A 15,576-nucleotide genomic window follows, 5' to 3' on the forward strand; every position below is an offset into this window, starting at 1 on the left:
AACCACGCAAGTGCTAAGGTGGTGACCCAAGAAGTGGGCCGTTGCTTCTAGAACGGACGCTGGCGACCCCCATAGTTTTATGGATGGCCCCTCGGGTTGTCCTCAGAGTAGCGATTTGGTGGTCAATCTGAGGCCCCACCACGTCCCCCCCATCCCAGCGCTTCATGGACACCTCCACTTGCCATCTTGGCCCCGTGCCGCTGTCTATGCCTAGAGCTCCCCACACACCCTTCCGTGTCCCACTGACTCGTTTCTTTCTCCAAGACTGAAAGCGGCAGCCGCCTTCTCCACCTGGAAGCCCTCCATCACTCCTCCTAGGCCGGGCTAAGTGCCTCAGTGTGTTTCAGAAGCCCCAGCCTGCCTTCCTCTCCCACTCCCCACTGCTCAGCACTTCACAGTGATCTCTGCCCCCATCTGCCTCCTCCGGACCGAGCTCACCCAGGATGGTGTCCTAGGTTGTACATCGCCAACCTCCCGCAAGAGCATCGTGAACACAAGCAAGGGCGGCTCGTGCCGACCGAACGACCACCGCGCACAAGGTCGCTGCAATAACACCTTCCACGGCACAGGCTTGCTGAACTTTCACACGTTTCCTCTGACTGCCAGCCTCGCCCTAACCTCGTACCCTTCTCAGAAGCCAACACGGCCACTCACGCCCTGCTGCTGTTTGCTTCCGGCTTTCCTGCTGTATAATCGACAAAATTGTATATATTTAAAGGGTACATACAGCTTGAATACTTGACACAGGTCTACATTGTGAGGCATTTGCCACAATCACGTTAATTATCACATCCATCGCATGACGTGGGTGTGAACGCTTAAGATCTATTCTCACAGCGGGGAGCCTGGGAGGCTCAGTCGGTTAACTGCCCAACTTCGGCTCAGGTCATGATCCGAGAGCTCACGGGTTCGAGCCCCGCGTCGGGCTCTGTGCCGACAGCTCGGAGCCTGGAGCCTGCTTCGGATGCTGTGTCTCCCTCTCTCTCCCTCAAAACTAAATAAACGTGAAAAAAGAAGAGAGAGAGCGAGTGGAGATCAATGCCACGGGTCGAGTGGGGGCTGCACTCAGCGCAGCCCTGCTGGAAGAAGGTCAAGGGTCCGCGTGGGGCCTGTGCCTCCCTCGGGCTCTGAGGCCTGGAGGACAGACAGGCATCCAGTCCGCCGCCGTGTCCCTTCACCCCCAGGGTCTGTACGCCGCACACCGGGTTCCCCGTGCAGATACGGGGTCTGCAAAGCACAGGTGCGAATCCCGGCCCCGCTGCCCAGGGCACTGAGCTGTCCCGGAAGGGCTAACCCCTCCAGAGCCTCGGGGCCCAGACCGGGCAGCACCCTGCACACGGCACCCCTCACATTCCTCCCGAGCGAGAGACGGCCCTCGACGCTCAGCCTCAGGTTCACCAGCCTCCCCCTGTCACCGGGAACTGGCCGGGCAGACAGGCCGGATGGGACCAGGGGCCCCAGCACAAGGACACCTGCCCAGACACACACACTGCTCAGCCACGCTGCTCTCAGTTGACTCAATGGTCCCATCTGCCACCGCGTCCCGGGGTCATAACACAGCATCGGGCACAAAGCAGGCACTGACAGCGAATACCAGCGATCGGCCACCTACCCCAAGCTTCACCCATGATCGCTTAGCATACTGTGGACTGGGATGGCTTCAAAGACGGGACTCCCTGCTCTGTGAGCCCCTCACACACAGGACTCCCAACTCAGACTGTGTTACTCTCACACACAGGACTCCCCCCACAGTCTGTGTTGCCCCCCCCCCACAGAACTCCCCCCTCAGACCGTGTTCCCCCCCCCCCACACACACAGGACTCCCCTCTCAGACTATGAGCCCCTCACACAAAGGACACCCCTCACAAACAAGACTTCCCCTCAAACTGTGAGCCCCACACACACGGAACTCCCCCTCAGACTGTGTTCCCCCCACATATAGGACTCCCCCCTCAGACTATGTTCCCCCCACAGACAAGACTCCCCCCTCAGACCGTGAGCCTCCGCACACAGAGCACAGTTTCCTCATCCCGTCATTCTAGTAGGTGCTTAACATGTGTGTTGTTTAGTGAAGGGGCAAAGCCATCATCAAATCCTCCCGACAAAACCGCCTCCCTCCGCTTCCCTCTGGCCGCCTTGTTGCTCCCTCTCTCAGCCCTCATCTCCTCAGGCTCCTCCCTAGAGTGCTCCACTCCACAGCCGTCCTTCATTTTGTCACTTTTCCACCCGATCTGTCCTCCCCTATCCAGTTTGAGATCCACGCAAAGCCTTTCCGGCAGGATCAGTGCCGCGTGGCCGGGCCCTGTGTCCTCCCGGGTCTGTCTTCCCCTCGGGGCGAAATCCCCAAGCTCACATCTGTCAGACCCACTCAGAACCACAACACTGAGGGCACCCGCACCTGTACCCTCCACTGGCTTATCTCACATGTGACCAGACTGGGTGTGTGAGAGCATTACCCGTGGAAATTGAACCCCTCAAGCCACCCGAGGGGACCTGGCGGAGCCACGGGAACAGGTTACCACACACCCTAACTGTGGCTGGCGCACGTGCTCAGAGCAGCTTGAGGCGAGCCACAACCAGACACGTAGCCCCACCAACACCCTCATTTCCATCTCTGCATGTCCCTGGAAAGTTCCAGAAATAGGGATAAAATAGCTCCAATGTGCAAGCATAACCGCTTCTTAAAAATGAAGCTTTTTCGGGGCACACGATGGCCCAGTGGGTTGAGTGTCCGACCCTTGATTTCGGCTCAGGTCATGATCTCATGGTTCGTGAGTTCGAGCCCCACATCGGGCCCTGCACTGGCAGCATAGAGTCTGCTTGAGATTCTCTCTCTCCCCCTTTCCCTCTACCCTTCCCTGTCTTGCTCACTCGCTCTCTCTCTCTCTTTCTCAAAATCAATAAGCTTTTTTAAAAACTAAACTTTTTCTTCTAACCTAGTCACATAGGAAATATGTGGTAAATCAAGAGGTTAAAATGTGAAAACAAGGCATTTGAAAGTCAAGAAGGAGCCAGAAAAGGAACAGCAAAAACATGAGCCTGAGTCATAGAATATACCCCAACCCTTCTCCACCATCACCGTCAGCATCATCTCCATTGTCCCATCGTCACCATCACGATCACCATGGTCACCAACACCATCACCAACGTCACCACCATCACCATCACTAACACTTTTGGACACTTTCCTGAGCCGGTCGGTCAACGAGCTCTGTGTTCCACGTGTACTTATATGCTACCCAGGGTCACTCAAAAGGAAAATTCAAGCACAGACAGGCAGAGCGGGAAATCTCCACCATCCATGCTCCCCTCCAGCACACCCACTGCTTCTCCAGAAATGAACCAAAGAAAGGGCCTCCCACCACAACCTCACGAAGCTCGCATGCGTGGCTGCTCAGATAACACGTGACAGGCAGGCCTTACCGTCCACGGGCGCCACGCACACAGGGGCTCGACACGCAAACTCACGTGATGGGTATCGATCACAGGACACAAAACAACTCACGGTCTCTTTTCTGTCTCTAGTTTACTGAGAAAAGGAAGAGACCATAGAGACAAACTATGTTTTGTCAGGTGCACCAAACAGAACCACGAAAGGGCCACGATTTCCCCTGAGCAGCCAGTCACTCACCCTGCCGGGCCCCGTCTATACCGGCAATGACCCTGCCGAGCTCCAGACTCCAGCTCTGGGAGCAGCATGCCCACATCCTGCCCCCTTGCGTCCACAGGTGTGTCCATGGGGCAGGGGAAAGGCCCGGTCCTCAGAATGCTGAAAATACCCCAACTCTCCTGATTTACCCCTATGAGATCGGTCTTTCCACGGGCCTTTATCCCCTGACAATGTCACGGCCACATCGGGAGCCATCAGAGTGATCCCTGAACAAAAGAGTATCAAAGCCTGCCATGCAAGACCTCTCTTGGCCTGGGGTGCAGCTCACAGGGAACCAGTTGAAGGGGGTCCCCCAGACCCTGTCACACAGGCCACCTCCAGGGAGAAAGGAGAGGGCCACACACTAGTAAAGAAGAGGCCTCAAGGTGCAGACTCTGAAACAGAGATTCTAGGGAGTCGGGCAGGGGGGCACTGCTGGCAGCCGTGAGACTGATGTCTCCGGGAGCACCATCGGCAAGCGCTGTGAGGAAGGGTCACCTCGTCACCCCGCGGAAAAAAGTCTGACCATCCTCCCCCCCCTGTGATGCGGACCCACGACCCCCAGCCCAGACTCCAGGGCTCAAGGGAGCCATTACACACCGTTGTCACAGACTGATTAACATGCAAGCAGGAGAAACACGTCGCAAACATGTCGACCGCCCGGTGCTTAAGCATCAGACAGCGAAGCTGGTGGCTTTGTCTCCCAATGGCAGTGGTGCCTGACAGCGGGCTGAAGCGCCCCACACAGCAAGCCCTGACCCCGAGGTGCAGAACGTTCATTTGCAAACTCTTAGGGGGTCAGAGCACACGACTCAATGACAAGCATCACGGACACCACGGGCCGGACAGAGGGCAGTCACGCCCACGCGGTCACTGCTGTCCCCAACCCGACACCAGTAACTCTCTGCTCCTTCTGGACGAGCTTCCTCCCGGCACAAATCTGTGTAAATACGGCGGGTCCCTGCCCAGCACAGCTGGGGGATAAACACAGGCCAGGAAGGGGAATTCTGCGATTTAACTTCTGGAAACTCCCAAAAGAAGGTTTTCATTTTGGTTTTCTGTTTGTTTGTTTGCTATGTTTCGGTTTCACAGCAAGAGAATGAGAAACACAGACTCACCTCGGCATGAAATTCCTTGGCTGTCAATAACCTGCTTGCAAACCCCGCACACCTTGGGTTTTTTGAAGGCTGTGCTCTTAAAGCTGTGCAGGCTCGGTAACTCTTCTGGCTGAAAACGCAGAAGGAGAAGCCGTCAGCTCTACAATTCCTAGGGCGTTTGCTCGCTCTTTTCCCTTCCAGGAAACAAGGCGTCCAGGCGGAGTTTGGGAAGAGCTAAAAGAGGAACTTGACCCGTTACACAGAGAAGAAGGAGAAGCCGGCGCTGGGATTCCCCAGGGGAGCCTCGGATACCCCGTCAGCATTCTCGACGCCAGAGCCCCCACGGAAGCGCACCCCCACCCTGCCCACAAATCCCCCTGTAAATGGGTGATGGGAGTCGGAGCCCGCACTCATCAGTGCTGTTCATGTGATCGTGTGTTAGCTCCCACGCTGTGGGCGCACAACCACCTAGTTCCCGGACAAAGTACCCCAGAGGCATTCCCGGACCTCATCGCTTGCTTGCTCCTCTGGAAGAAGTGCTCGGCCAACAGCACCACTGTGTTCAGGGGAAGCCAAGTGACTGATAATCCCGGCCCCTTGGCTTCTCCGAGGGAATGTGCACGTCTGTGGAAGGAGAAGCGGTCACGGACAACCAGCGTGTCAGATTCATGGTTCCTCCCTAAACCTGGCACAGCATGGAATCCGCTACGCACACCGGTCCTGAGAGTAAACGAACCACTTACCTACCCAACCCGCGTTGGGAGGGTCAAGGCTCACGGCCGCATCTGATAATCTTACAAAACTTCAACCTGCCTTAGAAACCAAACACCAGTCCTCCTATCCAATTGGTGATATGTGGCGCTGCGTCCCCCACCCCCACCCAGTAACTGACACCCACGTGGAGGCCCCACACCACCACCAGGTAAAGACTCGACTCCCTGGGAGATGAAATGTTACCAAGAATGTAACTCCAATGATACAAATACAGTTTCTTATAAATGTTTTTAGATCTACACCAGTTCTGTGACCCAGCAATGTCACTCCTGCAGACGCTAAGGCAGAAATAAGTGCATATGCCCACAAGTCTTGTGCAAGAATGGTCAGCGCTGCCTTACTTAATAGTGCCCCAGGGACGCCTGGGCGGTGCAGTCGGGTAACCATCAGACTTTGGCTCAGGTCATGACCTCACGGTTCGTGGGTTCGAGCCCTGCGTTGGACTCTGTGCTGACAGCTCAAAGCCTGGAACCTGCTTCCGATTCTGTGTCTCCCTCTCTCTCTGCCCCTCCCCTGCTCGTGTTCTCTCTCTCTCTCTCTCTCTCTCTCTCTCTCTCTCTCTCTCAAAAATAAATATACATTAAAATAAAAGTCAGGGGCGCCTGGGTGGCTCAGTTGGTTGAGCATCCCACTTCGGCTCAGGGCATGATCTCACAGTCTATGAGTTTGAGCCCCAGGTCGGGCTCTGTGCTGACAGCTCAGAGCCTGGATCCTGCTTCAGATTCTGTGTCTCCCTTTCTCTCTGCCCCTCCTCTGTTCACACTCTGTCTGTCTCTCTCTCTCTCTCAAAAATAAACATTAAAAATAAAAAAAAAAGAGTGCCCCAAAGAGGAAATAACCCAAATGTCCATCAGAAGGAGACTGGACAGAGAAAGCCTGATATATTCCTACCATGGAACACTGTCTCAGGTACACGCAACAGCTTGCTACTAATACACATGACGTCACGCATCCCGGGTGGGCATCGAAAGCATGACTGTGCTAAACAAAAACACTCCGACACAAAACCACACAGCGATGCCTATTTATAGGAGGTTCACGAACAGGCAAACCCATCTATCTAGTTCCTCAGAGGCAGGGAAAAAGTGGCCCGAGTTCTGTGACTGCCCCAGATTCCTGCACTGAGCAAGGTCCCAGGATGCAGGGAAGAAGGGGGCCAGGGTACCTACTACCGGGATGGAAGAGACGGTGCTAAGCGTCCACAGAACAAAGCAGAAAGGGCTCACTCACCCGAACACAAGACAGAGCTGCATGGAAGGCCTAAGATGTGCAGAGGGCCCTCTGAACCGTCCAGCCGGGTACTGACGAGCACACGCGTGCGGATTGTACGCACTGCCCGAAACAAGGCACAGAAAGAAGAGACCCCCTAAGTAAAGAGATAGATGAACAGAGCATCAGTGAGCGGGCGGAAAGTGCGAGCAGCCTAACACAGGTGTCACTGGGGCCTCTGTAAAGGAAGGAGGGGAATAGTTGAGAAAATAATGGCTAAAACTTCTCCAAAATCTGAGCAGAACTCTAAACCCACAGACTGAAGAACAAATCCCAAGTACAAGAAGTGTGTCAGTGGGGTTGCCGACTTTGGCTCGGGTCATGATCTCACGATTCGTGAGTTCGAGCCCCGCGTCGGGCTCTGTACTGACAGCTCAGAGCCTGGAGCCTGGTTCAAAGTCTATGTCTCCCCCTCTCTCTGCCCCTCCCCTGCTCTCTCTCTCTCTCTCTCTCTCAAAAATAAACATCAAACACTAAAAAAGGAAGTGTGCCAGAAATGACACACAATAATCACACTGCTTGAACCCAGTGATACACAGAAAATTGTGCCCCCAGAGGGAAGGAAAAGGCATGTTAGGACAGGGGACAACCATTAGCAAAACAGCAGATTTCTCTCAGAAAATAAAGCAAGTAAGAAAACAGAAGAGAGATACAAAGTGCCGAGAGAAAATCTGCCAACCTAGAATTCTGGACCTGGCAGAAAGAGCTTTCAAAAACTCAAGTGAATTTAAAAATTCTTATGATACACGAAAGCTGAAATAATTCATCACCAGCTGACATGACACCACAAGACAAGCTACACGCCGTCTGAGCGCAAGGAAAATGATTGTGAGCGGAAAGATGGCTTTACGCAGAAGGTACAGCACCAGAAATGGTTGAGTACGTGCGCAGATCGGTACGTAAGATTTTCTCGTACTGGAAACTCACTACAAGATAACTGGCCAGGCAAAAACTAATAATGATGAAACGTGGGGCTCAACACGTGTAAAAGTAAATATAATAAAACAGCACAAAGCTCAGGAAAAGAGGAATGGAACCCATTTTACTGGAAGGCTCTCCTACTATCTGTGAAGTTGTATACTATCACGCAAAGGCGACTGTGATAAACTGTAAGCCCCAAAGCAACCACTAAAATAATGAGGGATAGATAGATAATAATCCAACAAAGCAGATAAAAGGAAATTATTGTTTACAAATTCAATTAATCAGGGGTCACCTGGGTGGCTCAGGCGGTGGAGCGTGTGACTCCTGATCTCGGGGTCATGAGTTAGAGCCCCATGCTGGGTAGAGAGATTACTTAAAAAATAAAATATTTTAAAAAATAAAAAAATATGGGGCACCTGGGTGGCTCGGTCGGTTAAGCGTCCAACTTCAGCTCAGGGCATGATCTCACAGTTTGTGGGTTCGAGCCCCACATTGGGCTCTGTGCTGACAGCTCGGAGCCTGCTTCGGATCCTGTGTCTCCCTCTCTCTCTGCACCTCCCCCACTCATGCTCTGTCTCTCAAAAATGAATAAACATTAAAACAATTGTTAATAAAAATGTAAAAAATAACGAATTAAATAAAAGTTCAATTAATCTAAACATGGCAAAAAAGAGAGAGTAGATCAATGACTAGGTGAGAAAAATAGAAAACATGGTAGATTGAAACCTCACCGTGTTAGGAATCACATTACACAAACAGTTTAAATACCTTAATTAAAAGGCAATGGTTGGGGCGCCTGGGTCGCGCAGTCGGTTAAGCGTCCGACTTCAGCCAGGTCACGATCTCGCGGTCCGTGAGTTCGAGCCCCGCGTCAGGCTCTGGGCTGATGGCTCAGAGCCTGGAGCCTGTTTCCGATTCTGTGTCTCCCTCTCTCTCTGCCCCTCCCCCGTTCATGCTCTGTCTCTCTCTGTCCCAAAAATAAATAAACGTTGAAAAAAAAAAAAAGGCAATGGTTGTCAGATTATACTCTTTTAAAAAGACAAAGAATAGAAAAAATATACAATGATAATGTTAATCAAAGGAAAGCTGGAGTGGCTATACTGCTATCAGACATCATAGACTCCAGATCAAAGAACATTACCCATGATTTCCTAATGATAAAAGCGTACATGCATCAAGAGAGCATACGATCCTAAACATGTATGCACCTATTAACAAAACGTTCAAAATACATGAAGCAAGAAATGACAGGATCACAGAGACAAAGAGACAAATGTGTAAATACAATCAGAAACTTAATTATCCCTGTGTTAGACTGAACTGTGTCCCCACGAAACTCATACATCAAAGCCCTGACCCCAAATGGGATGTATTTGGAGATGGGGCCTCTAAAGAGGTGATTAAGGCCAAATAAGCTCATAAGGGTGGGATCCTAATACAGTAATTCTTGTAGGTGCCCTTACAAGAAGGGGAAGAGACACGGGGGGGAGGGGGGGGTGGCTCACATGTGAGGGTCGTCCATCTGGGGACTCAGAAGAAGGCCATCATCTACAAACCAAGGGAAAAGGCCTCAGAAAAGACCAAGCAATAAGCAAAGATACACAAAAGCTGAACGGCGTTATCAAATAACTTGGCCTAGTTGACATCTGACCCCAAGCACAGAAGACACATCCTTTTCGAGTGCATGAAGAATGCTTCCTGAGGCAGAACGCAGTCTGGAACATAAAACAAGTCCAAATAAACTTAAAAGTATTCAAACTGTACTAAATATGTTCTCCAACCACAATGGGCATTCTATTAGAAACTATTAAAAAAAAAATATATATATATATATATATATATATATATATATATATATATATCCCTGCAAAATCCTTCAAGTACTTGGAAACTAAATAACACACTTCTAAATAATACATCATGGCAAACAGGATTTGTTCCAGGGAGGCAGACTTAGTTGAACATTCAAATATCAATCAATAAACTAAAAAGAAACCTACAATCTTTCAATTAATCAGAAAATAACTCTGACAAAATCCAAGATCCATTTCCTGAGAAACACTCTCAAATCAGGACAGAAACTTTCTCAACTTGGTAACATCTACCACAAACCCCATATTTAACGACGACAGACTGCTTTCCCTTTAAGCTCTGGAACAAGGCAAGGATGTCTTCAATCAACATTTCTATTTAATGTTGTTCTAGAGGTTCCAATCAGTGCAACCGGGCAAGAAAAATAAATAATAGGTATCCAGTTTGGAAAGGAAAAGGTAAAACTGTCTTTAATCACTGATGACACCACTATCTATTAAAAAAAAAACAAAAAACAAAAAACAAGGGCACCTGGGTGGTTCAGTCGGTTGAGCATCTGACTTCAGTTCAGGTCATGATCTCACAGTTCATGAGTTCAAGCCCCACATCAGGCTCTATGCGGAAAGCTCAGAACTTACTTGGAGCCTGCTTCAGGTTCTGTGTCTCCCTCTCTCTCTGCCCCTCCCCTGCTCATTCTCTGTCTGTCTCTGTTCCTCCCCCACATGTGCTCATTCTCTCTCTCTTTCAAAAATAAATAAACATTTGAAAATAAATAAATAGGGGCGCCTGGGTGGCTCAGTGGGTTAAGCATCCAACTTTGGCTCGGGTCGTGATCTGACAGTTCATGAGTTCAAGCTCCACATCAGGCTCTATGCTAACAGCTCGGAACCTGGAGCATGCTTCGGATTCTGTGTCTCCCTCTCTCTCTCCTTGCTTGTGCTGCCTCTCTCTCTCCCTCTCTCTCTCCCCCTCTCTCTCTCTCTCTCTCTCTCTCTCAAAAATAAAGATATAAAAATTAAAACATAATAATAAAAATATAAAGAAACAAATATCTCACAAAATCTACAAAAAAGTTCTAGAATTAACAAGCAAGTTTAGCAAGTGGAAGGACAGGAGATCAATGAATGTACAAACTGTATTTCTACATACTAGCAATGAACATTGAGAATCTAAAATTCAAAGAACATTACATTTACAGCATCATCAAAAATATTAAATCCTCAGGGATAAACCTTACAAATTCTGTGAAAGGCTTATAAAGGAAAAACTATAAATCATTTCAGAAAGAAAGTGAGGAAGACCTAAACAGATAGAGATATACCATGTTCATAGATAATGTAGTTAAGCTGCAGTTCTTCCATAAAATCCAGATTCAACACAATCTGAATAAAAAATCTGTTTTTTTTTCATTTACAGATGGATTCTAAAACTCATATTTAAATTCAAAGCACTTAGAATTGCCGAAACAACTTATAAGATGGCACATAATTAAGTGTACAATTCAATCACATTTTCTATTATATTTTGAAACTGTATCTTCTTCCAAAGTATATTCTCAGGATCCCACATCACACTAGCAAGTACGAGGTGTTGAATGAACACTCTGAATCCTAGTTTTCGACAAATGTTGCCCTGAGGTCTATGGAAGTGCGATTCATCAGCACACAGACCACACCTCCTTACTCCCTGACCTATGGCAGACATAACTAATCACTCACAGCTCCTGTCCCCAGTTGGTCTTACAAGCTTGTCGGCAGACAACTCCACCAACCACTGCCAAGGGACGGAAACTGGCAGAGGGGCGATTCCAGTGTGAACAGATGCTGGGGAGGGTCTCTCCTTCCCTGCAGTTCAACCTGTCCTGAGTGCTGGCAGCTTACAGCTTTCCAGGGGACCGTCTCTAGTCCCATTCTCACCCGTGTCTTCCCTGACCACGTCTAGTCCCTCAGCCATCTTGTCACTTCATCAGTCATCTCGTGATGTTTTTGTTGACCTTGCCAAGCCTAAGGAGGCAACGTGTCATGAACCAAGCAGGACACAGGTTCTGCTGCCTGCTGTACAAGCTCTGTAACCCTGGGCAAGTCACTAGAGACTTGGGGACACAGAGGATACCTTCCCCTTCTGCCTGTGAAGAGAGCTCCTGTCAATGACCAACCGCTATACCAGGTGCCAGCTGTGTGCCCCGGCAGCCTAAGGGAATCACCTGGTCGGTTTTTAAAACCACTCTGCTACAGGCACCAGGGTGGCTCAGTCGGTTAGACTCCAACTCTTGGTTTCGGCTCAGGTCACGATCTCACAGTTTGTGGGTTCCAGCCCTGCATCGGGCTCTGCACTGACAGTGCAGAGCCTGCTTGGGATTCTCTCTCTCTCTGCCCCTCCCCTGCTTGCTCTCCCTCTCTCAAAATAAATAAATGAACCTTAGGAAACAAAAAAGGAAACCACTCTGCCTAAACCCCACCCAGACCAGTGAACACAGATAATCTGGAAATGGGGCCAGAACACAAACTTTTTCAAAACTCATCCCACGATTCCGATCTGCAGCTGGCCTGAGAGCCACTGCTACATAATGGACTATTCTATAAGGATCCATCCTGCATACACATAGGGCACTGTTAGTATGTGCTTGTTCACATCCTTATTATTACGGGTTTTTTTCAGGAGACTCAACTTTTTTTTTTAATGTTTATTTATTTTTGAGAGAGAGAGAGGGCACGCAGAAGCTGGGGAGAGGCGGCAAATCCAAAGCGGGTTCTGTGCTGACAGCACAGAGCCCAATTTGGGGCTCAAACACAACCCGCAAGATCATGACCGGAGCCAAAGTCGGAGACTTAACCAACTGAGCCCCCCGGGTGCCCCAAGAGATTCAACTTTATGATAGCGGGGCTCCTGCGTTCGAGGTTTGCAAAAGGTGGACGCCGGAGCCCCTAGGACAAGCTCAGGACATTGGCAGGCTCCTTCTGTGCCGTAACCATGACCACCACTGTCCCACAAACAGGGAAAAGATGCAAAACCGAAACCACACGGCCAAAGGAAAGGGTTGTGGGCTCAGACCCTGTCTCCACCCGTCTCGTGCTCAGACAGGAGCAGGCTCTCAGGCATCTAAAAATACAGTCCTCTGTGGCAGTGGCCCAGTTGGCACAGGCTTCCCCCCTCGTGTTTCAGTCATTTGTTTATATGCCTTCTTGCCTATGCTCTATTGCAAGGTCCCAAAGGCAGGACACGGGGCTCTCATCCATTTGCCTCTGAGTCTCCCCCCCGCCCCCCACTCCCCGCGAGGCGCCTGGCAGAAGGGCGAACCTTTGGACCCTCAATTAACATTTGTTAACGGAATGAATTGGCCCCAGTTCCTGGGCCAGTGGAGGATACTGTGACCTTTTATTCCTTACAAATACCTTTATTGGAACCGGGGAGAAAGAGGCACTGTGTTCCTGCGGTTTCCTGGCCCGCTGGGCCGCCTCTAGAAGACCAGAGGGGGAAACAGCAGAGGTGCTGTTCGGAAGCCGATGCCCGGTCGGTGGCCGCGTCCCCGAGGACCCCGCTCCAGATAGTGTAATAACATCTGCTCACGCTTCATCTGTACATAACATCTCCATTGTGAAATGAGCTAGACGGGATTAGACTGCCTTTGTTTTCACCTGATACTTTGCTTTCATTTCTCCAGGGGAGGTGGGGCCGCGGGGTGCGCGGGGGAGGGGAGGCTTCAGTGCTGCGGCGTTTAGCAAGCTCGGGTTCAGGAATCTAAATTGCATTTAATTGTCGGGAGCAGACAGTTGGAAGGGCAGCGAGCAGGGCTGCCCGGTCCACGAGGACTCCCTGAGGGGTACCCAGTAATTAGTGCCGCTCTTGATTGTGAAGTCTCTTTTCAGACAGAAAAATCTCTGCAAAGCTGAGCAAGGAAAGCCCCACGTGAGCGGGGAAGGGTAACCCTCTGCTCTGCTCTATGCAAGTGCAAAACTGCACAGACCTCTCCCTACGGTCAGGGGGCTAATGTTACAGTAGCGAGGCAGGGACCCTCACAAAGGCTGAATCAGCACACCCTGAGCTGTTCTCCTCTTGGGAAAGAGGATCTCGGGGTGAGTTCTGGTACTTGGCATTCTGGCCAGCAGATGGGGGAACCAACTTGACCCTGAAGTTCAAGGGCCACAAAACCCTTCTGCAGGGACACAGTGGCCCCTAAAGCCGCCCACCGAGGTTTCCACCCCATGGCAGCCACAGATCACAGGCGTCCAGACAGATGCGCTTTCCGCACAGCACACTACACACAGTCCCCAAGCTTCCCAGCAAGAGTGCCTGGCTGCTAAACTGAAAATCGCAATGGAGGGCAACCCAAAGTGACTCAAAGCGGCTGACATTTTGACTTCTCCTTTCTCAGAACCTTAGAAAAGTTTCCTGGAAAAAGAATGCACTAAATGCCTAACCATTAGACTCAAAGAAAGGGGTGCTCAACCTTCTGGGGGCATCTGCTGGGTCCAATGCCAACGCTGCGGAGGACTGTCCCCTGCACCACGGACTGCAATGTGGCCCCGGTGACCTTGCACTCTGGCAACATGCTAGCGCATCCCCGACATCAGCACAGGGCCAGCGGCCCTCTCCCTTTGAAAGAAACCTGCGCTGCGCCTCAGGTCTGCGTCACGACCAGTGTCCTACTTCCACTCGGGAAAAGGAGTCCACAGAAACAGGATCGAGAGGCAGCTGGATTGGAGAGTTAACCCTGAACCGCCCCCCACTCCACGTGGGCTCACCAGGGCCCCCGCCTCCCACCAGGCAACGGCTGGCATCCCCGCTAGGGGCCCCCTGCGCGCACACAAGGTACTCACGCGCGTGCACACAGAAACATGCGGGAAGGTGCACGCTAGCGCACAGAGAGGGCACGCGAGCACACACGGGCGCTCACAGCGACCGGCGCACGGACGCACGTGGGCGCACGGACACGCTTCCACCCGCGCGCGCACCGGTCTCAAAGCGCTCCCCCCGCCCCGCGCCCTGGCTCCCAGCTCCGAGCGCCCCGCTCCCCCTCTCCAAGAAGCCCAAGCCGCAGCGCCCCCTCTGCCCCGTGCCCCTGCGGCCCCGCACCCACTCACCTGGCGCCGGTGCCGGCGCGCCCGGGCCCCGCGCGCGCACCCTCCAGGGGGCCCCGAGGTCAAGGCGCGCAGCCGCATGGCCGCCCGGGCGCCCGCAGAGAGCACAGCCCGGCCCCGCGAGGTCGGCCGCGGCGGGCGCTGTCCCCTCTCCCGCGCCCGAGCGGGGCTGGGATGCCTCCAGGGCCCCTACGCCTGCAAGTCCCAGGAAAAGTTGGACCCCGGAGCCCCGAAAGGACGCAGCCGGCACCTCCACGTCCACTCTACCGTCAGGAGTCAGACGCCGGGAACAAAAGCCAGGCGAGCGAGCGCACGGTCCCCCGGGCGCCCCTCCATCTGACACGAATTAGCCCTCCCTCCCCCGCCCCAGACCGCAGCTCCAGAGCAGGCAAAAGGCTTCTCAGCCAAACGCAGGCAAAGTGGAGAAGAAACGCCTCCCCGGGCAGGGCTGGGGGGCAAACCTTCCGCTGCCATCAGACTTGATTACCCACGCCTTTGGCTGGAGGTCAGCTTGGCTAGGATTTCAGACCTCTCCGGGAATGCCAACCCAGGGGCTTAACATCAAACCTGCCGGCTCTCAGGCTTCCAGGATTTTAAAATCCTGAGTGTCGTTCACTAAACCTGCATCTGTAATGCTCAGTATTGAGGGCAGTCTGCGCAGCTAACCAACAGTGCGTTTGGGGTGGAAAGAAGGAAAATTCCAACGCAGAAAGGTTCTCTTTCCAGTGCACCTCTTCAAGCGAGGAAAACAGGCAGCCCTCCCTGCTAGAGATGGCTGAGGACCACGTGCGGGTCCCAGCAAGCTCGCAGCTAATGATTGGGGTCCTTCCACAGCTGGGGGGCTGGGATCCCCGCTCTCTTCCCCGCCTCACCATCCTATGGACCGTCCAGCTGCTGGACAATCACATCCTGCTTTCTAGAGTCCTGCTTTCCTCTCTGGCTCTGCAGCTTTAGAAAGAAATTTAAAACCCCA

General features: G+C 52.0%; 1 protein-coding gene across 5 annotated transcripts in view; it reads right to left on the minus strand.

Annotated features, from left to right (window-relative positions):
• The window catches only part of TNS3 (tensin 3), a 216,318-nt gene that overhangs the window by 165,420 nt on the left and 35,322 nt on the right, over positions 1 to 15,576 (minus strand). For 3 of the 5 annotated variants that reach the window (XM_043588418.1, XM_043588420.1, XM_043588417.1), the window contains exon 2: positions 4,768 to 4,879. In XM_043588418.1, coding sequence (XP_043444353.1) covers positions 4,768 to 4,879 — 112 coding nt within the window. Of the gene's footprint in view, positions 1 to 4,767; positions 4,880 to 14,606; positions 15,006 to 15,576 lie in introns of those variants that run through there. The other 2 variants (XM_043588421.1, XM_043588419.1) reach the window with 2 other exon arrangements.

Source organism: Prionailurus bengalensis, chromosome A2, assembly GCF_016509475.1.
Source record: "Prionailurus bengalensis isolate Pbe53 chromosome A2, Fcat_Pben_1.1_paternal_pri, whole genome shotgun sequence".
In the NCBI taxonomy this organism is placed as follows: Eukaryota; Metazoa; Chordata; class Mammalia; order Carnivora; family Felidae; genus Prionailurus; species Prionailurus bengalensis.